This window comes from Oncorhynchus clarkii, chromosome 6 (genome assembly GCF_045791955.1).
Source record: "Oncorhynchus clarkii lewisi isolate Uvic-CL-2024 chromosome 6, UVic_Ocla_1.0, whole genome shotgun sequence".
Classification (NCBI taxonomy): Eukaryota; Metazoa; Chordata; class Actinopteri; order Salmoniformes; family Salmonidae; genus Oncorhynchus; species Oncorhynchus clarkii.
The window spans coordinates 63,894,342-63,915,229 of NC_092152.1; the positions used below are offsets into that span (position 1 = coordinate 63,894,342).

General features: G+C 43.9%; 1 protein-coding gene across 1 annotated transcript in view; it reads left to right on the forward strand.

The window, feature by feature from the left end:
- Positions 1 to 19,868, forward strand: part of LOC139412175 (CUGBP Elav-like family member 3-B) — a 163,840-nt gene extending 143,972 nt beyond the window's left edge. Inside the window, exons 8-13 of the mRNA XM_071158992.1 lie at positions 1,020 to 1,202; positions 1,800 to 1,862; positions 2,336 to 2,416; positions 3,702 to 3,845; positions 10,142 to 10,291; positions 19,376 to 19,868. Coding sequence (XP_071015093.1) covers positions 1,020 to 1,202; positions 1,800 to 1,862; positions 2,336 to 2,416; positions 3,702 to 3,845; positions 10,142 to 10,269 — 599 coding nt within the window. The 3' untranslated portion in view covers positions 10,270 to 10,291; positions 19,376 to 19,868. The remainder of the gene's footprint in view (positions 1 to 1,019; positions 1,203 to 1,799; positions 1,863 to 2,335; positions 2,417 to 3,701; positions 3,846 to 10,141; positions 10,292 to 19,375) is intronic.
- The last annotated feature ends 1,020 nt before the right edge of the window (positions 19,869 to 20,888 follow it).

Sequence of the window (20,888 nt, forward strand, 5' to 3'; positions counted from 1 at the left end):
CCTGGGAATGGTTGATCTCCGCCTCTAGGATGGAGAAGCTGTCATTGTTAAAGCATGTGGAATCTATTAGGGGGATATAGGTAGCGCACGTGAAGACATTTTTCTATGTTGAGATAATTTCCTTATTCATTTCTAGTCAGATGTAAAATGTTCCTTTTTTGACCAATTCAATAGTGTGGGTTAGGTCTCTCTCTCTCTCTCTCTCTCTCTCTCTCTCGCTCGCTCTTTCTCTTTCTCTCGCTCTCTCTCTCTCTCTCTCTCTCTCTCTCTCTCTCTCTTTCTCTCTCTCTCTCTATCTCTTTCTCTCTCTCTCTCTATCTCTGTCTCTCTCTCTCTCCTTATCTCTCTCTGTCTCTCTCTCCTTATCTCTCTCTGTCTCTCTCTCCTTATCTCTCTCTCTCTCTCTGTCTCTCTCTCCTTATCTCTCTGTCTCTCCCTCTCTCTCTCTCACGGGCCACTGTTTGTGTGTTACCGGGAACACGGCCAATCTTATGACTTTGAATGCAAAGTCCTTGACTATACAATATACAAGCAAAGATTTGTGAGAGATAATCCTGGACCTGAGTTTGACCTGTCTTCCTGGCCCTTGTCGTGAACAGCTTTGATGGCTCGACACTAAGTAGGCAGACTGGCCCAAGACAGGAGCTCCACGCGTCTCTCGAAATGAATTAAATAAAGTGGCTCAGTCCCCTCTGCATCCATCCGCCATCTGTAATCCACAAAGCCTACATACACCCAGGTAATGCCTTTCAAATTTAATCCTACATGACTTAAATGCCCTTCACCGGGATTAGGGAGAAGAATAATATTCCATCTGGCACAAGACGAGAGAGCATGGGCAAGGTGACAAACCTGAAATGTGGCCAGGGGGAGAGGCTGAGGCCACTAACAGACAGAAAGGCCCCAGCCCCAGTGTCCAATTAGACGCTGGTCAGAGAGAGGCTGCAGACTGTGGAGTGTGAACCATGTCCACCACGGCCTGTGGTCCCAGTAATGAAACAGGGTTTCTCTATTTACAGGCACCAGCACGCCACCGGGTATCAATGCCACGGCCTTGCCCAGCCTAGCAGCGCCCATGGGGGTCAACGGGTTCGCATCCCTCCCGCCCCAGACCAACGGTCAGCCTACCAACGAGCCAATCTACACCAATGGGATCCACCCCTACCCAGGTGAGACAGCCAATGGGATTCACCTCTACTCAGGTGAGCCAATCTAACAGCAGTTTCATTCATTTGACTTGTAGCCTTTTCTTAACTAGGATAAAACCATTATATATGATATTTTTGTCGAGGGAGACCTGGCAAGATAGTCTTAGGTTGACTGCCATACCGCAATCAGTATAGGAGTGTGACGGTGGTTGTGAGAGTCAATTATGAGTTTGAAGATGGTTTAAGAAAAGCATGCTGAGCTTTCATGATGAGCGAGTCAATGCATCCATCAGTGCATTATGGTTAATATGATGAGCCTAAAAAGCTTCTTAATGCTGCATGCGCCTGATGATTCCTGAACACCTGACACATCATCATGCACTTGACTCCTTGATGCATTATGTAAGGCAGCTGCAGTGATAATGAACCACAAAGCAGTTTGTTTGGCATGTTGTTAATATTTGATGCAAACATCTGGGGGGCGAACAGGAATTTTGAAGAACTGTGAAATATGACAACTCGAATCCATGTGTGACTCCACCCTCTGTCTCGCTCTCCCTCTCTCCCTCTCTTATTTATTTCTCTCTCTCTCTCTCTTTCTCTCTGTCGCTCTCTCTTTCTCTCTGTCGCTCTCTCTTTCTCTCTCTGCAGCACAGAGCCCTACAGTGACTGACCCTCTCCAGCAGGCTTACGCCGGTGTGCAGCACTACGCAGGTGACCTCCCTCTCCTCACTCCTCCCCTCCCACTATGGCTGCTAAAGATAGCCCAGAGGACTGGCCAATTTTCTCCAGGATTAGGAAACTTTACATTAGGATTTGAACGGATTTCCAGTGGACTTGATTATACACCCATACAAAAATCGTAATTCCAAAAGTACCCTGAGAACTGTGTTCCGGACACCCCTTTACATGATTATGATATAGATAGACAGACACTAAGACCTCTCCTATCCTAACCATCTATCAGGATAGGAATAGACTCTCCTTCCTGTATTGTTAGTGTCCCTGTTTAGACAGTGCATTCCCTTTGTGCAGTGATCACCAATGAAAATTAGCCCGGGCTCCAAGTCATAATGCAATTTATTTATTCAGTGTCTGAAGGACGTGAACAATAGAATCATGATTTAAGTCGTCGCAAATGGAGATGTGACATCCCACTCTGGCTCTTCTCCTTCTCTTTGCAACAGCAGCCTACCCTGCCGCATACGCACCAATCAGTCAAGCGTTCCCCCAGCAACCCACCATCATCCCCCAGCAACAGAGAGAAGGTAAGAGCTAGCGGGAGCGACCACCCAAGAAAAAAGGTGATAATTACCATGTTATATTCTAATGTACGTCTGCTTTGAATTAGCCAGGGAGAGGAAACACCGGGCTGGAAAATGGGAGAAAAAGAGAGCTTCATTTAAAGGAGTTTAACATTAACAGGCAGCAAGATGGAAAAGTTACTCTGTCATTATTCAAAAACTGGACTAATTCAAACTCGCAGTGTTCGACTGGTTAATCAGTCCATTACAATGTGTTTAAGTGGTTATAAATATTCATTAGATGAATTAGCTGCATGCAAAATCATTTATTAACATTCCTAGTTTAGTGTTAGTACCACAGCATTAAATGCAATAAAGCATAGGATATGCTGTAACTGTAAATCACTCTTCCTGACACTGTTTGCCAGATATAATTATTCATTTATGTTATTGTACAGCATGTGATGGTTATGAATATGATTATTAGTCAACGTGGAAAATCTGAAATTACTCTAAGTGCTCTAACATTGCATAAGAGGAATAATTGTATTGCAGTATGTTTTGCCAAGCATTGTGGTCTACCTGCCCCCATCCTTGAGTTAAAGGAAGCTTGCATTAGGGTTATGTGACTGCTATACTTAAGCCAAAGAGTTGCTCCTCCTCCTGACAGTGTGTCAGCCCCACTGGCCTGTCTCTGACTCAGATCTGAATCCTTCCCTCTCTGGCTTGGCTGTTGGCTGGTCTCCCAGTCTGCCTGCCACAGTCTGCAGCCTCCAGGAGACTGCAGACGCAGCAGCCCCCATTTCATGAGACACACCTAAACTAACAAACAGGCAGAATAAAGCCACAAGCTCAGACTGTAAAACCACAGCTCTCTATCATACTGTGTGTGTCCTCTATCTGGGCCAGGGAGAGCCAGTCAGCAGCAGCCTCTTATCAGCCTTCTCACCAGCCACAGGCTCATCTCGTCATGCTATCATCCCCAAGCAATGAGACAGGGAACAATCCATGCAGCCGCTAGCACAGCCCACCAAGCAGCCCACATCTCTCTCTCTCTCTCTCTCTCTCTCTCTCTCTCTCTCTCTCTCTCTCCAGTCTATTCCTCTCCTCATCAGAAGGCCATGTACAGTATGTGGCATCTGTGTGTGTGTGGAGACTGAAGCGAGATTGGGAGCCAGTCAGTCCTGTCCTACTGTCAGCTAGTAATTGGGGCAGACACTGGGCTTATGTCATCATGCATGCTCTGCCTGTCCTCTCCTTCTATTTCCCCATGTAACCTCTATAGTTTGTTGTTGTTATTTCCCACCAGGGCCGGAAGGCTGCAACCTGTTTATTTACCATCTGCCCCAGGAGTTTGGAGACGCAGAATTAATGCAAATGTTCCTGCCTTTCGGCAACGTCATCTCCGCCAAAGTCTTCGTGGACCGGGCGACCAATCAAAGCAAGTGTTTTGGTGAGTCAGTGTGTCAAAGCCGTCATCTCTGCTGAGAAAAAAAAGAATCGGATGAGAAGTCAACTGTGATGTTTGGCAATCTTCTCATGTCCCACTTTGGATTCTGCATTTAGTTGTATTTTCCTTTACTCCCTGTGTCTATCCTAATCAAGTTGCAATGAACATCTTAAAAGTGTCGTTACATGCGAGTGAGCAGAGAGGAGAGGGTGATGAGGGGGATGTGTGCTTCGCTCCTTAAGTTCAACTCATCAGCAGATGCTTTTGAGACACTGGGAGTGGGTGAGAGTGGAGGAGGGGCGATTTGTTTGTAACTACCCCCAGTTTAAGCCCACAGCTCCCCAAGTTCAAGTACATGCCTATTACCATGTACAGTATAGGGCAGGGGTGTCAAAGTCAAATGGACGGAGGGCCAAATAAAAAAATCAGCTACAAGACGAGGGCCGGACTGTTCGAATGTTCATTGAAAAATTTTTAAATGACGCATATAGTCTAGTGAACCTAATTGAACCTACTGAAAACCTAACAAATATATTACAATATGATCAGATAAATAAAGCAATATTTTCTTATGGCTCTGTCAGTAATCTTTAATTTTCAACAGACACAAAAGACAAATTTCCTTTATATAAATATCCCCATAACATGAACATTAAATGAAAGAAACCGGTATTCAAGGCACCATCAGTAGACTATATTTTCTATTTTAGCAAAAGTGGGCTAAATTTACTTCAAAGAAAAAACAATAATAGCAATTTTCTATCATCCACTCAACTGAAATATTTTTAAAATATAATTGGATTGAAATACAAAAAAATAAAGTGCAAAAATCTATTAATCAAAAACAACACTTTGTTTAAGGAGAAGTAACATGCAGTGAAAACAAATATTAAATTTTAACTTTTAAACTTGAACTGAGTAAAAACTCTAAATATGTGATTGCACAGTAATGTTCACTTGTTTGAGGTTGAGGGTGATACTTGGTGGTGTCCCATCTTTTCCACAAGTTCATCAATGTTCGGGGTAAGGCTCTGAGCTGAAGAAATCCTCAGAATTGAGTGGAGGTGTTCAGCAGTAAGTCGACTTCTGTGTGATGTTTTGTTCAGGTTCATCAAAGAAAACAGTTGTTCACACAGGTATGTGCTGCCAAACATAGACAACGTTTGAGCAGCCTGGATGCGCAGCTGGGGCATTGTGCCGGGGAGGAAACGGGCTAACTCCGCAGCACCCACTGCTGCATATTTTGCCCTCAGTGCATCATTGCATTGGAGGTCAATCAACTCCATTTGGAGGTTTGGTGGTGAGCTTTCCACGTCAACAGCAAATGGGTTACCGAGCAGTTCCAACCTGCTTTTTTGTGCTTCAAAGTCAGCAAATCGGCGTCGAAAGTCAGCGGCAAGCATACCTATTTTATCAGCCAACTGTGTGCTCGGGAACGCACTGGTAGAGAGCTTCTCTTTCATGGTCTGGCAGCTGGGAAAGTGGCTCAAATTTTCTTTCCGCATCTGCGTCTCCCACAGAGTCAGTTTGGTTTTAAATGCCTTCACTGTACTGTACATATCAGAGATGACACGATCCCGACCCTGCAGCTGCAAGTTTATTGCATTCAGATGACTCGTAATGTCACACAGAAAAGCCATTTCACACAGAAACATTTCGTCTCGGAGTTGTGTTGTGTCTTTCCCTTTGCTGTCCAAGAACAGACAAATCTCCTCACGAAGCTCGAAACATCTTTGAAGCACCTTTCCCTGGCTTAGCCATCGCACCTCTGTGTGATAAGGCAAATCACCATGCTCCGTTTCTAACTCCGTCAGAAATGCCTTGAACTGGCGGTGATTCAAACCTTTGGCTCTGATAAAGTTAACTGTGCGCGTGATGATGCTCATTACATGCTCCATTTTCAAGGCTTTACCGCACAACGCTTCCTGGTGTATGATACAATGATAAGCTGTCAGCTCACCTGTCGCGTTTTCCTCTTGCATCTTTTCCCGTATCTTCGCCACCAGTCCGCTCCTGTGTCCACACATCGCAGGTGCTCCGTCGGTTGTCAAACCCACAAGTTTTTCCCAAGGCAGCTCCATCTCATTTACACATCTTGACACCTCTTCATACAAATCATGCCCCGTAGTTGTGCCATGCATAGGACGTAAAGCCAAAAACTCCTCTGTCACGCTTAGGTTGGAGTCCACTCCGCGGATGAAAATTGACAACTGGGCAATGTCAGAAATGTCGGTGCTCTCATCCACAGCCAAGGAATATGCAATAAAATCTTTTCCCTTTTTCACAAGCTGCTCTTTTAGATTGATGGACAACTGGTCTACTCTCTCGGCAATGGTGTTTCTGCTCAGACTCACATTTAAAAAGAGTTGCCTTTTTTCTGGGCAAACTTCGTCACAAACTTTAATCATGCAGTTTTTGATGAAATCCCCCTCCGTAAATGGCCGGGCTGATTTAGCGATCTCTTCTGCCAAAATAAAACTGGCCTTGACAGTTGCGTCCGCGTGTGTGTCCGCGTGTTTCGTTTCATAATGTCGTCTCAGATTATACTCTTTCAGTACCGCCACACTTTCTCCACACAGAAGACACACAGGTTTTCCAGCTACCTTCGTGAACATATACTCCGACTCCCACCTTGTTTGAAACCCCCGGTTCTCAGTATCCACCTTCCGTTTTGCCATTTTTGATGGGTATCTGAAAGTTAATTTTACTGTGATGCTGACGACTGCTGTGCCAATAAATATTGAAATGAAGCAGCCTACTGCTCGGTGCGTCACCTTTGCATTGTGGGAAATGTAGTATTGGTGCGTGTAAAAGATCTGCGGGCTGCCGGCTTGCTGCGGGCCGGTTCTAATAATAAATCAAGATCATCCCAGGGGCCGTAAAAAACCTTCTTGCGGGCCGGATGTGGCCCGCGGGCCTTGACTCTGACATATGTGGTATAGGGGAATATATGCAGTATAGGGGAATATAGTCACCATAAGCCCTTCTGGCTATTAGCGTTTCACCTTCAACAAACATACTATAAAACTATGGTTCCCCAGCCTCCATAGATAGCCCCTAGAGACCCAGCCTCCCAGCCTCCTATCCAACACCTTCCTCCCACACAGCCTGTAGGGATGAGACTGGGTGGTGGTGGAGGATGTGCAGGTGGACTGTGTGATCTTCAGGAGATAATAATAGACCTGTTTGAGCCCTAGACAGCAGCACCCATGAGATGAGGAGCTGGACTACAGAAACGGACCACTGGCCTCCTATATGGGCTGTCTAGGATGAGAATAGCATGTCTATCACTACTCTACGAGGAAGGACAAAGATGCTGTGACCTCACGCATCTCACCATTATTTTCCCATGCAGCTATTAATTAAGATCTTGGCTGAAAAACAATCATTTAACCTCTCATTTTTTTCTCCTTCCTTTTTATAGTCTGAGCCCCGGGGCTCTTGTGAGAGACATTAACAAATTAGACAGAAGATGCTATGCATTATGTGAACTAAATCATTACTCTCCTGCAGTAACAGGGGAAGCAATTTGATCCCTCTTCAGTTCAAAATGGGAGATGAATTCTTCCGATGCACATTGGATGCAACACACGCATACACACAATGTATGTGCACAGACGTGTGTGTGTGTGTGTGTGTGTGTGTGTGTGTGTGTGTGTGTGTGTGTGTGTGTGTGTGTGTGTGTGTGTGTGTGTGTGTGTGTGTGTGTGCACGCCTTGTGATTCTCAGTGATTGACAATAGGTAATGAGCCAGTGTCATCATTATGGATTCCAGGGTAGTCATTGACTTACTGAGATGAGGCAAAGTCACAGCTTAAAAAGTGACATAGTCAATGTAAAAAAGAGTGTTCCAAACACAACATTCCAAACACATTAACATTCAGACCGATTCCATGGCAATGGAGCTTACATTGACATCCGCTCTGGTAATTGTTAGCTGTTGGTGTTAATTATCAGCTTCAGAAAATCAGATGTGCAGCTGAAGAAGATGGTGGATCCGTCACTGAACGACCAGCTGACCCAAATGACTAGTGTTGAGTAAAAGCACAGCGAGATCTTAAAAGACTGGCTTTAGAGTGGGATGTTGAGTTTCTGGCTGTTTCAAGGTCTTAGTCTGGGGTCTGTTGGGATATACTGTTATTTGAATCCTCCATGTTTAGTTACTCAATATTGACATTTAAGGATGATCAAAACTCACCTCTCTAAGTGGTATTAGTGGAGCAAAAATTGATTTTAGAAGGTCCTCTGAAAGTACTGCATACACACTCGCAGACTAACACTTACCATTGAAATAGATGATCCTCTGTTTTTAGAACAGCAAACAGCACTCTATTGTTTTGGTTGGCTTAAAGCGGGAGCAGTCCCCTTCAAGATGGTTCACAATGTCCGTCAGCATCTAGCTGTGCAGATCCCTACAGCTTAGACACTAAGTCACCGCACCAGGAGTCATGCAGAGCTGTAGAATGGTGAGGCTGTGGCCTTTGTCAGTACTCCACTCTCACCTGCAAATCAAAACCTTGTCCGCAATACCCGACAATGATGTTACAGAGGAATGAAGAGCTGCAAGGGAACATGAAATGATGATTCATACATGACAGTATTCAATCTCCTCTCATAAAGGCTGTTTGGGGTGTTTTACATTGTGCTGTGCAATGAATGTGTCCCAGTCAAGTGCTGCTAGTCCTTTTGAAGCGTACAGTGCTGTATAAAACATCCTAATAAACCTGGCAGCTGACTGATTTACATGGTGTAAAGGGGGCCAGGATTTACCACGCTTCTAGTCTGCTCTTTTCTTTGTCCTCTCTTTCTTCACCATGTTCTTCTTCCCCCTTTTCCCCTTCCTGACAATCACCTTTTGAGGTTGGGATGTAAACGCAAGGTTGAGATTGATGAGCGCAGGATGTGAGGGGGATCGCTGCTGTCTGGCAGGCCCTTCCCTGCTCAGTTTGTTTAAAGGGTTTGTAAAAGCAGGAGCCTTATCTCTCCCCACCTGACAAAAGCCTGCCCTCTCCCTCAAAATTAAACTGGACCCATAGCAACGTGATCAAATCAGCTGGAAGGCGGAAAATTCAGGCCGTCAATCACGGAGGTGTCTGATAAGAGCAGGCAGGAGTCCCAGTGTGGAAAGCTCCAGGCTCATTCCGCCCCAACACCCAGGTGATAACTCAGAGTACATGCAGGACAGGGGAGAGGAGAGGCTGGCACCTCTATTCGCAGGCAGGGGAGAGGAGAGGCTGACACCTTTACTTACAGGCAGGGGAGAGAAGAGACTGACACTTTTACTCACAGGCAGGGGAGAGGAGAGGCTGGCACCTCTATTCACAGGCAGGGGAGAGGAGAGACTGACACCTTTACTCACAGGCAGGGGAGAGGAGAGACTGACACTTTTACTCACAGGCAGGGGAGAGGAGAAGAAAGACTGACACCTTTACTCACAGGCAGGGGAGAGGAGAGGAGAGACTGACACTTTTACTCACAGGCAGGGGAGAAGAGAGACTGACACCTTTACTCACAGGCAGGGGAGAGGAGAGACTGACACTTTTACTCACAGGCAGGGTAGAAGAGAGGAGAGACTGACACCTTTACTCACAGGCAGGGGAGAAGAGAGGAGAGAGGAGAGAGGAGAGACTGACACTTTTACTCACAGGCAGGGTAGAAGAGAGGAGAGACTGACACCTTTACTCACAGGCAGGGGAGAGGAGAGACTGGCACCTTTACTCACAGGCAGGGGAGAGGAGAGGAGAGACTGGCACCTTTACTCACAGGCAGGGGAGAAGAGAGGAGAGACTGACACCTTTACTCACAGGCAGGGGAGAGGAGAGGAGAGACTGACACCTTTACTCACAGGCAGGGGAGAGGAGAGGAAAGATTGACACCTTTACTCACAGGCAGGGGAGAGGAGAGACTGACACCTTTACTCACAGGTAGGAGAGAGGAGAGACTGACACTTTTACTCACAGGCAGGGGAGAGGAGAGGATAGACCTATACTCACAGGCAGGGGAGAAGAGAGGAGAGACCGACACTTTTACTCACAGGCAGGGGAGAGGAGAGGCTGACACCTTTACTCACAAGCAGGGGAGAGGAGAGGAGAGACTGGCACCTTTACTCACAGGCAGGGGAGAGGAGAGGAGAGACTGACACCTTTACTCACAGGCAGGGGAGAGGAGAGGAGAGACTGGCACCTTTACTCACAGGCAGGGGAGAAGAGAGGAGACTGACACCTTTACTCACAGGCAGGGGAGAGGAGAGGAGAGACTGACACCTTTACTCTCTCTCTACCTCCTTCTTTGTGTCCCAGGCTTTGTGAGCTTCGATAACCCATCCAGTGCCCAGGCGGCTATCCAGGCCATGAATGGTTTTCAGATAGGCATGAAGCGGCTGAAGGTGCAGCTGAAGCGGCCAAAGGATGCCAACCGACCTTACTGACCCCTCTGCCGTCCACATCCAGGTAAGAGCAGACGCCATGCTATTCCCACATTCACGCCCAGAGCCAGGGTTGAATGGCAGACAGCCCCTCAGGGTGCTGGCCAATGAGGAGGGAGTAGGAGGGGCAGTGGGCTGACATGTCTGACTCCCCCCAGGTAAACTCCAATCGCACGATGAGGCCTACTGCATACCTGAAACATGTTATTTTGGTTGTATACGTTAGACTACACATCATTGTAACAAAAGACCAGTACATGTGTTTCCATTGTATATTTTTCATGAACAATTTGTAAATCATATTTGTATGTTTTACAATGGCCTCACCAAAGTGAAGGGATTGTAATAATGGCATATACAGTATAATGTGTAATGGAAATGATAAATGCTACCTTCATTTCTTGTCAGATAGCATTTGAATAAAGACATGTAGCACTAATTGAAAGGAGGCTGTCTGAGCAGACTGCCTGAGGAGAGGAGAAGAGCGGAGGAATGACTTTGATGAGGGCCAAGTGGAGAATGTCCTGGACAATGATGAGGACAGGCTCGTCATTATGACATCCTCAGTGTGTGTGTGTGTGTGTGTGTGTGTGTGTGTGTGTGTGTGTGTGTGTGTGTGTGTGTGTGTGTGTGTGTGTGTGTGTGTGTGTGTGTGTGTGTGTGTGTGTGTGTGTGTGTGTGTGTGTGTGTGTGTGTGGATGGGGGTAAGTCTGCCTGGGGTTGGTCTCCTGCCGTTCTAACTGCTCAGTATGTGTGTATTCTTCTCATTGTTAGAGCAACACATTGTCTGTAAGTGTGTAGTGTTCACTGTTCATCCCATGTACTCTCCTGTCTGGTCCAGTCCAGGCTTTTCCTGTGTGAGATTTTACATTGTTACTTGATTTGTTTTGGGGGTAAATGAATTGAATGTGAGACCAATTTCACTGAAAAGCACACAAAATGAAATACAGCATTTTGAAGCCAGAATGTAGGTGTAGGCCCTTAGATGTAGGTGTAGATACTTTATAAGAGGATAAATAATCTAGAAATTATATTTATAGATTGACTGAAACTTTTGTATTACCAACGTAATAACAAACTTATGATTTAAAAAGACCATTCTTCTCCACTCTCCTACTAACTCAGTAATTCTGCCGACAATTTCTGGGTCTTAAAGAATTTATAATTGACTAAAGGTACTCAATGTACATACCAACATCATAGCATACAATGCATGGACAAAATCAATTTTTTTAGAGTGTGACTGTGTTAGTTTGAGATGTAAAATATGCCATTTGGCCTGGTCTTATCTTTGTGAGTACAGTGCAGCACTCTAGTCTTTTACCCTATAAATGTTCTCTGACTGAAAAGCCTCTCAGAACTGCTTCAAAAAGAAAAATAAAGGCCATTATTTTATTTATTTTTGAAGGTTCCATTTTTATCTCTATATTTCAAATTGTATTTGTTGATTTGTTGACTTTTTCATTTTGACAGTAATAACCTCCCTTCATTTGGTTTGTCAGCCAGAGACGTTGAGAGAGAGAGAGGCTGGAATAAATGGGAAAGTAAAGTCTACATCATATTTACCACTTGAGAAAAAAAATTGGAATTCCACCACTTCTCTCCTTCTTTTGTTTTGCACCCAACCCAACCTGCCAACCGGCCAATCATAACATGAGATGGCCTCTCCATGGTCGTTGTGTAGCCAACCAGTAGCCACCAGTCACGGGGACACGTTCCCAGTTCCCACACCTGTAAGTTTAACCCATGGTGTCATTTTATTTTGGATGACGTCATGTTGCAGGACTGTGACTGCGTGCGTTGCATGACGTGGCGTCGAGTCCATTTTATATCTCTATCTCTTTTTTCGCCCTCTTTTTAATATGTTTTTGGCAGCTTGTGAAGTACAGTAAATGGATGCCTTTTTGATTGCTGCTAGCTGTTGTTAGGTACATCTGACATGCTGATTGACTGGTTGATCATTATCAATGATGACGTGACTTTTGACCTTATTTGCTGTTGTAACGTGACCTTGTGTGTTTAATTTTTTCTCGTGAACTTCAATGTTCAATGTGTATGGATATTCTGTATCTCTCTCTCTCTCTCTCTCTCTCTGGGTGTGAATACTATATATATATATATATATATATATATATATATATATATATATATATGAAGAAACTGTGTGTATATATATATATACACACAGTTTCTTCAGAAAGTATTCACACCTCTTAGAGTTTTTCCACATTTTGTTGTGTTACAGCCTGAATCTAAAATGTATTAAATTGAGATTTTGTGTCACTGAGAGGAGATTTTGTGTCAAAGAGGAGTTGTGTTTTTAGAAATGTTTACAAATTAAAAGCTTAAATGTCTTGAATCAATAAGTATTCAACTTTGTTATGGCCTAAATAAGTTCAGGAGTACAAATGTGCTTACAAGTCACATAATAACTTGCATGGACTCACTCTGTGTGCAATATTAGTGTTTAACATGATTTTTGAATGACTCCCTCATGTCTGTACCCCACACATACTATTATCTGTAAGGTCCCTCAGTCGATCAGTGAATTTCAAACACAGATTTAACCACAAAGACCAGGGAGGTTTTCCAATGATTTGCAACGCAGGGCACCTATTGGTAGATGGGTCAAAATTTTAAAAAAGCAGAGATTGAATATCCCATTCAGCATGGTGAAGTTATTAATTACACTTTGACCCAGTCACTATAAAAGACACAGGCGTCCTTCCTAGTTCAGCTGCCAGAGAGGAAGGAAACCACTCAGGGATTTCACTATGAGGCCAATGGTGACTTTAAAACAGTTACAGAGTTTCATGTGATAGGAGAAAATCAAATCAAATGTGTCACTTGCGCTGAATAGAACAGGTGTAGACCTTACAGTGAAATGCTTACTTACAAGCCCTTAATTAACCAACGATGCAGTTTTAAGAATACCTAAAAAAGTTACATTTAGAGAAAAGTAAGAGATAATAAAAACAAATAATTAAAGAGCAGCAGTGAATAACAATAGCGGGGCGAAATACAGGAGGTGCCGGTAAAGAGTCAATATGTCAATGTGCGGGGGTATCGGTACAGAGTCAATGTGTCAATGTGCGGGGGTACCGGTGTCGAGGTAATTGAGATAATTATGTACATGCAGGTAGGGTTGTTAAAGTGGCTATGCATAGATAATAACAGAGAGTAGTAGCAGCGTGGAGGGTGCAAATAGTCTGGGTAGCCATTTGATTAGCTGTTCAGGAGTCTTATGACTTGGGGGTAGAAGCTGTTTAGAAGCCTCTTGGACCTAGACTTGGCACTCAGGTACCGCTTTCCGTGCGAAGGCAGAGAGAACAGTCTATGACTAGGGTGGCTGGAGTCTTTGACGATTTTTAGGGCCTTCCTCTGACACCGCCTGGTATAGAGGTCCTGGATGGCAGGAAGCTTGTCCCTGGTGATGTACTGGGCCGTACGCGCTACCATCTATAGTGCCTTGCCTTCGGAGGCTGAGCAGTTGCCATACCAGGCAGTGATGCAACCCGTCAGGATGCTCTCGATGGTGCAGCTGTAAAATCTTTTGAGGATGTGAGGACCCATACCAAATCTTTTCAGTCTCCTGAGGGGGAATAGGTTTTGTCGTGCCCTCATCACGACTGTCTTGGTGTGCTTGGACCATGTTAGTTTGTTGTTGATGTGGACGCCAAGGAACTTGAACCTCTCAACCTGCTCCACTAAAGCCCCGTTGATGAGAATGGGGGTGTGCTCGGTACTCTTTTTTCTGTAGCCCACAATCATCTCCTTTGTCTTGATCACGTTGAGGGAGAGGTTGTTGTCCTTGCACCACATGGTCAGATCTCTGACCTCCTCCCTATAAGCTGTCTCATCGTTGTCAGTGATCAGGCCTGCCACTGTTGTTTCATCAGCAAACTTAATGATGGTGTTGGTGTTGTGCCTGGCCGTGCAGTCATGAGTGAACAGGGAGTACCGGAGGGGACTGAGCACGCACCCCTGAGGGGCCCCAGTGTTGAGGATCAGCGTGCCGGATGTGTTGTTACCTAACCTTACCACCTGGGTACGGCACATCAGGAAGTCCGGGATCCAGTTGCAGAGGGAGGTGTTTAGTCCCAGGGTCCTTAGCTTATTGATGAGCTTTGAGGGCACTATGGTGTTGAACGCTGAGTTGTAGTCAATGAATAGCATTCTCACATAGGTGTTCCTTTTGTCCAGGTGGGAAAGGGCAGTGCAGTGTGGAGTGTTATAGAGATGGCATCATCTGTGGAACTGTTAGGGCAGTATTCAAATTGGAGTGGGTCTAGGGTTTCTGGGATAATGGTGATGTGAGCCATGACCAGCCTTTCAAAGCACTTCATCTCTACAGACGTGAGTGCCAGGGGTCTGTAGTCATTTAGGCAGGTTACCTTTGTGTTCTTGGGCACAGGGACTATGGTGGTCTGCTTGAAACATGTTGGTATTACAGACTCAGACAGGGAGAGGTTGAAAATGTCAGTGAAGACACTTGCCAGTTGGTCAGCGCATGCTCAGAATACACATCCTGGTAGTCCGTCTGGCCCTGCGGCCTTGTGAATGTTGACCTGTTTAAAGGTCTTACTCACGTCGGCTGCGGAGAGCGTGATCACACAGTCATCCGGAACAGCTGATGCTCTCACAATCTTTTGCAAATTTTGTATAAATAAAAACAGAAATACCTTATTGCATAAGTATTCAGACCCTTTGCTATGAGACTCGAAATTGAGCTCAGCTGCATCCTTTTTCCACTGATCATCCTTTAGATGTTTTTTTCAAGTTCATTAAAGTCCACCTGTGGTAAATTCAATTGATTGTACATGATTTGGAAAAGGACACACCTGTCTATATAAGGTCCCACAGTAGACAGTGCATGTCAGAACAAACCAAGCCATGAGGTTGAAGAAATTGTCTGAAGAGCTCCGAGACAGGATTGTGTCAGATTTTGGGAAGTGTACCAACAAATGTCTGCAGCATTGAAGGTCACCAAGAACACAATGGCCTCCATAATTCTTAAATGGAAAAAGTTTGGAACCACCAAGACTCTTCCTAGAGCTGGCGGCCTGGCCAAACAGCAATCGGGAGAGAAGGGCCTTGATCAGGGAGGTGACCAAGAAGCAGATGGACATTCTGACAGAGCTCCAGAGTTTCTCTGAGGAGATGGGAGAACCTTCCAGAAGGACAACCATCTCTGCAGCACTCAACCAATCAGGCATTTATGGTAGAGTGGTCTAAAGACTCTCAGACCATGAGAAACACGTTTCTCTGGTCTGATGAAACCAAGATTGAACTCTTTGGCTTGAATGCCAAGCGTCACTTCTGGAGGAAACCTGGCACCATCCCTACAGTGAAGCATGGTGGTGGCAACACCATGCTGTGGTGATGTTTTTCAGTGGCAGGGACTGGGAGACTAGTCAGGATCGAGGGAAAGATGACCGGAGCAAAGTACAGAGATATCCTTGATGAAAACCTGCTCCAGAGCACTCAGGACCTTAGACTGGGGGGGACGGTTCACCTTCCAACATGACAGCGACCCTAAGCACACAGCCAAGATAACGAAGGAGTGGCTTCAGTACAAGTCTCTGAATGTCCTTGAATGGCCCAACCAGAGCCCGGACTTGAACCCGATCAAACCTCTTTGGAGAGACCTGAAAATAGCTGTGCAGCAATGCTCCCCATCCAAGCTGACAGAGCTTGAGAGGACCTGCAGAGAAGAATGGGAGAAACTCCCCAAATACATACCCAAGAACACTCGAGACTGTAATCGTTGCCAAAGGTGCTTCAACAAAGAACTGAGTAAAGGGTCTGAATACTTATGTAAATGTGATATTTAATTTGTCTATTTCTTTAAATATATTTGCTCAAATAAAAATACAAATCTGTTTTGATTTGTTATTATGGGGTATTGTGTGTAGATTGATAAGGGGGAAAAAACGATGTAATCCATTTTAGAATAAGGCTGTAACATAACAAAATGTGGAAAAAGTCAAGGGGTCTGAATACTTTCTGAATGCACCGTAAATGACAGAGTGAAAAGAAGTAAGCCTGAACAGAATAACAATATTATAAAACATGCATCCTGTTTGCAATAAGGCAGTAAAGTAGAACTGCATTAAAATGTAGCAAAGAAATTCACTTTATGTCCTGAATGCAAAGCGTTATGTTTGGGGCAAATCCAACACAACACATCACAGAGTACCACTCTTCATATTTTCAAGCATAGTGGTGGCTGCATCATGTTATGGGCATGCTTGTCATCAGCATGGTCAGGGAGTTTTTTGGTTTTGGATAAAAAGAAACGGAATAGAGCTAAACAGAGGCAAAATCCTAGAGCAAACCCTGGTTCACCTTTCAGCAGGTCAACAACTTAAAACACAAGGCCAAATATACGCTGGAGTTGTGGACTAGTTACAATGGACTAGTTACAATTTTGACTTAAATCGGGTTTAAAATCTATGGAATTACTTGAAAATGGCTGTCTAGCAATGATCAACAACCAACTTGACAGAGCTTGAATAATTGTAAAAATAATAATGTGCAAATATTGCACAATCCAGGTGTGCAAAGCTCAAAGAGACTAACCCAGAAAGACTCACAGCTGTAATCACTACCAAAGGTGATTCTAATGTGTATTGATTCAGGGTTGTGAATACCTTCTGTATGTAAATGAGATATTTCTGTATTTCAATAAATTTGCAAACATTTCTAAAAACATGTTTTCACTTTGTCATTATGACAAAATATTCAATAAATGTTGAATTCAGACTGTAACACAACAAAATATGGAATAAGTCAAGGGGTATGAACACTTTCTGAAGGCACTGTGTATACCAACAGTGTTTTTGCAATTATTTATTAGTACCAATGTTTCTTAACGCAAGAGAGCTGATGCCAACTTTTGTTGTCACAAGACAGATTCTTTGCTAAAATAACCTTCTTCTTTTTTTAGCAATCCCCAGCTTTAGTTGAGTGATAGACAAGATGACCCTGTGTTTTTGCAGCCAATTAAATATCCTCCATCCATATATCCATCCACAAACTGTAGAGAAGCACAGGAAAATTTTGACTCTCCTCCACTCCTCCCTGCATTTCATCTGCACTTGGAGTACTTGGTGTGATTGTTTTGTTTGCCTAACATGAGGATAACTTCCCATGTATTTATTTATGAGGGGACTAACCAATTACATTGCGATTGCAGAGCTGCAGGCAGTGGTGTAGCCCCACACACCCCAGCCTGACTCCACCCACATTCACACACAAACACAAACACCATCAAAACACATCAAAGAAACTAATACCATGAATGGTGCATCCTCTGCTTGTGTTGTTTTAGTCTGGTCTTTTCAGTATTATCATGACCAACAATTAACTCAATGTGTTTGTAACTCTTTTACCACTGAATAGATTACTGGTGCATTACTGGTGCATTCCATGCATGAGTTACTATTGTTACTATTGTCTCGATATTTTTACTCTCTCCAAAATCTGTCAAAATAAGCACCATGCGTTTCTATGGGCTTATTTTGGACCGGAGCTTGTCACCTGCCTTCCTGCCTTTGGGACAACAACTCCCGTTGTTAGGGCAGAGACATGAGCATCTTGTCATTATATACAGATCTCTGACTTAACTAAGTGCAGTCGGTCAGGACAACCAGCCAGCTCGGCACTGTGTCTCTGGGTGCGCCTGTCTCCCTTGTGGATCAGGTCTCTCTGGGTTCGCCTGTCTCTCCTGTGGGTCAGGTCTCTCGGGTTCCCCTGTCTCCCATGTGTATCAGGTCTCTCTGGGTTCACCTGTCTCTCCTGTGGCTGTGTCTCTCTGGGTTCCCCTGTCTCCTCTGTAACTCAGGTCTCTCTGGGTTCCCCTGTCTCCCCTGTGGCTGTGTCTCTCTCATCAATCTCTAATTGAGAGCCACTTCAGGGTGTGCGCATTTGTGTGAAAGTAGGTAGTTATCCATGTAGATATAAATATGTTTTTCCAGTAGTTTGGTCTTCATCAGTTGCTTCCACTTAAAACTCCCCTCTGGAAATACAAGCTGTTATGTTTTAAATGGACTGTTTTCTCTTCTTCTGTACTGTAACTTCTATGGTAGATGCCTACTTTGAATTACTGGTGTTTTTGTATAAAAGCTGGAACATCTATAATCAGGTATTTTAGTGCAAAGGCTTACCTCTAATGGTCCTGCTTGCCTCCGCAGATATGAAATACGTTACCAGCATCTCATCTCCCACGGTTAAATAGCTGATCTATTAAAAAATGGTAACAAGCTCGTTTCTCAGGAGAAAATAACAGAACAAAGACTTGCGCGGCATATGTTAGCTCCACAAAGTCAGGTATTTTTCATGTGGGCCCTGTGAGAGTGATTAGCTGTGATTTGGCTGTCTTTTTGTACCAGGATTCAGGGCCAGTACACATTAAGAATGATTGCATCCTAACTCCAGCTTATTTAACCAGAGCCAAAAAGCACATAAATCCACAAAAAGTATCTATTTCATATCTACTGCTATGGCAATAAAGACATTATAGCTCTGGGTGTATTTTTCAATAGTTTTGAGCATTCGTTTTAAATTTGTTCACTACACACACAAAAAATGTCACATGAAAAGATGATCATGCACTTTCCCTCCCCCTGGGGTTTTGTAATAATCCCTTTTAACATGATAATATTGTTATTAATGGGATACTATTTGACCTTCAGTGCATCCCTTCATCTTTAGCGTCCCCCTTCCCTCGGTTGTCATTTGGGCTTTTAAAAAATTATTATCACAAATGAACAGAAATGACTATTAACAGAGGAATTAACAGAGATGACAGGCTAACGTTTAGTAAAATATTGTTTCTGAGGCGAGAGTAAAGTTTCTTTAAATACCTACCGCCTTTGGATTAGTGCTGTCACAGCATACATCTGTTCCATATGGTAAAACACAACCCCTCCACCTCCAGCTTACTTCTTTCTAGATTTGATTGACATCCTCCTTCTTTTCCTTTGTCTGTTTTCCATTCTGTTAGCTGTGCCTGTCAGTGTGCTAAACCAGGCAGGAGCCAGCACCCTGAACAAGACCCCCGTGCCCTCGCCTCACTGAATCTGCTCTCTCTCTCTCTCTCTTACAGGATGAAGGGCCACAACACCTTATTTCCACAAGTGCAGTATAAAGTACAAAGACTTCTTGCTCTGCTACATATCATGAAAGAAGGGTGGTCCCTTGATTCTGCTGGAAGAATAGCTGGAGAAGATTGGGTGACTGAGGAGGAGAAAGAACCCGGAGATTCTTGTTTGTTTTTTTAGCAAATGCCTCTTTTTTTCCCTGTTTTGCTTTGGCGTCTGTGGAAGAGGATTTTTTGCAGAGACCAACTTTTTGCTGCTGTTTTTTAGAGAAGATGGAAAACCTTTATAGACACATTATGCTCAAAGCATGCAAACTGACACCGGTACATATACACACACACACACACACACACACACACACACACACACACACACACACACACACACACACACACACACACACACCAGCCTGCTGCCATTTTGGTTTTCGTGCCTACACAGGTGATGTGCTCTGTGACAGGGCGAGCTCTGAGGAAAGAAGAAGAGAAATGGAGAATCCAGGAGAATTTACATGCATCATTCCTTAGGAAATAGGGACCAAAGGACTTAACGCTTTTTAAAAGAATATAAATATATACATATATATATATATATATATATATATTTAAAAAACTCTTACCTTGTAGCTGCAAGTATTACAATTTAATAGTAGTCAAAATAAATAATTAAATCAATATCCAGTGGCCTAAGTAAGAATAAAAAGATAAAGGAAATAATGTATACATTGAAAAAAAGACAAGGAAACGTAGTAAAGGGGCTGATTATTATGTTCTGGTTGCTGTTTTGCCCCCAGTTAGTAGATTAGAAAATGTAGAATACTAGAAAAGTAGATTTGCTCTTTTTTGCTGTTGTTTTTTTTTTAAGAAAAAAATACTTGAACTTGTAAAGTAGGGGAGGGATGAAAAAGATACAATTATTCATTTTGTCTGTCCCGTCCCAGTGGGCTTTGGGGCATTGGGGTCTCTCTCTTGGATGTTACGGTCAGGCCGCTGGATATGTCCCTCTTCATGGTGTGCAACTCACTCACAGCACTATCTGACAGCTATAAAGGAACTGTTTTTCAGAAGAGGGAGAAGAAGAAGAGAAAAGACAGATGGACCTTCCTAGTGTCTGTGCTGGACAGGGTGCACATATGAGAGGCTTATTTCCCACAAGCCTTTGTGTTCAAGCGACAATCCACTGTAAAAACCAAGCAAATCGGACATGGTGTGTTCTTTTCTTTTGAGCTTTTTTATTACACAGGGAGTGTGCTATTATAAAACGTATTAAAGAAATGCTTAAAGAAAAGCTTCTGCAAACGAGATGGACTAATGGACAAAAATTAAGGCAAGCAGAGAAGAAAATGATTGAGTTGATAGCTACTGAAACTGCCAAAAGAGTGGACTCAACAGTATAACAATGAATTGGCTCTCATGGTGTTTGAGTAAAATAAAAAAATAGACCCATTAAAAATAACCACTTTATAGGCAAGAGGGAGAACGAGAGAGAGAGAGAGAGAGAGAGAGAGAGAGAGAGAGA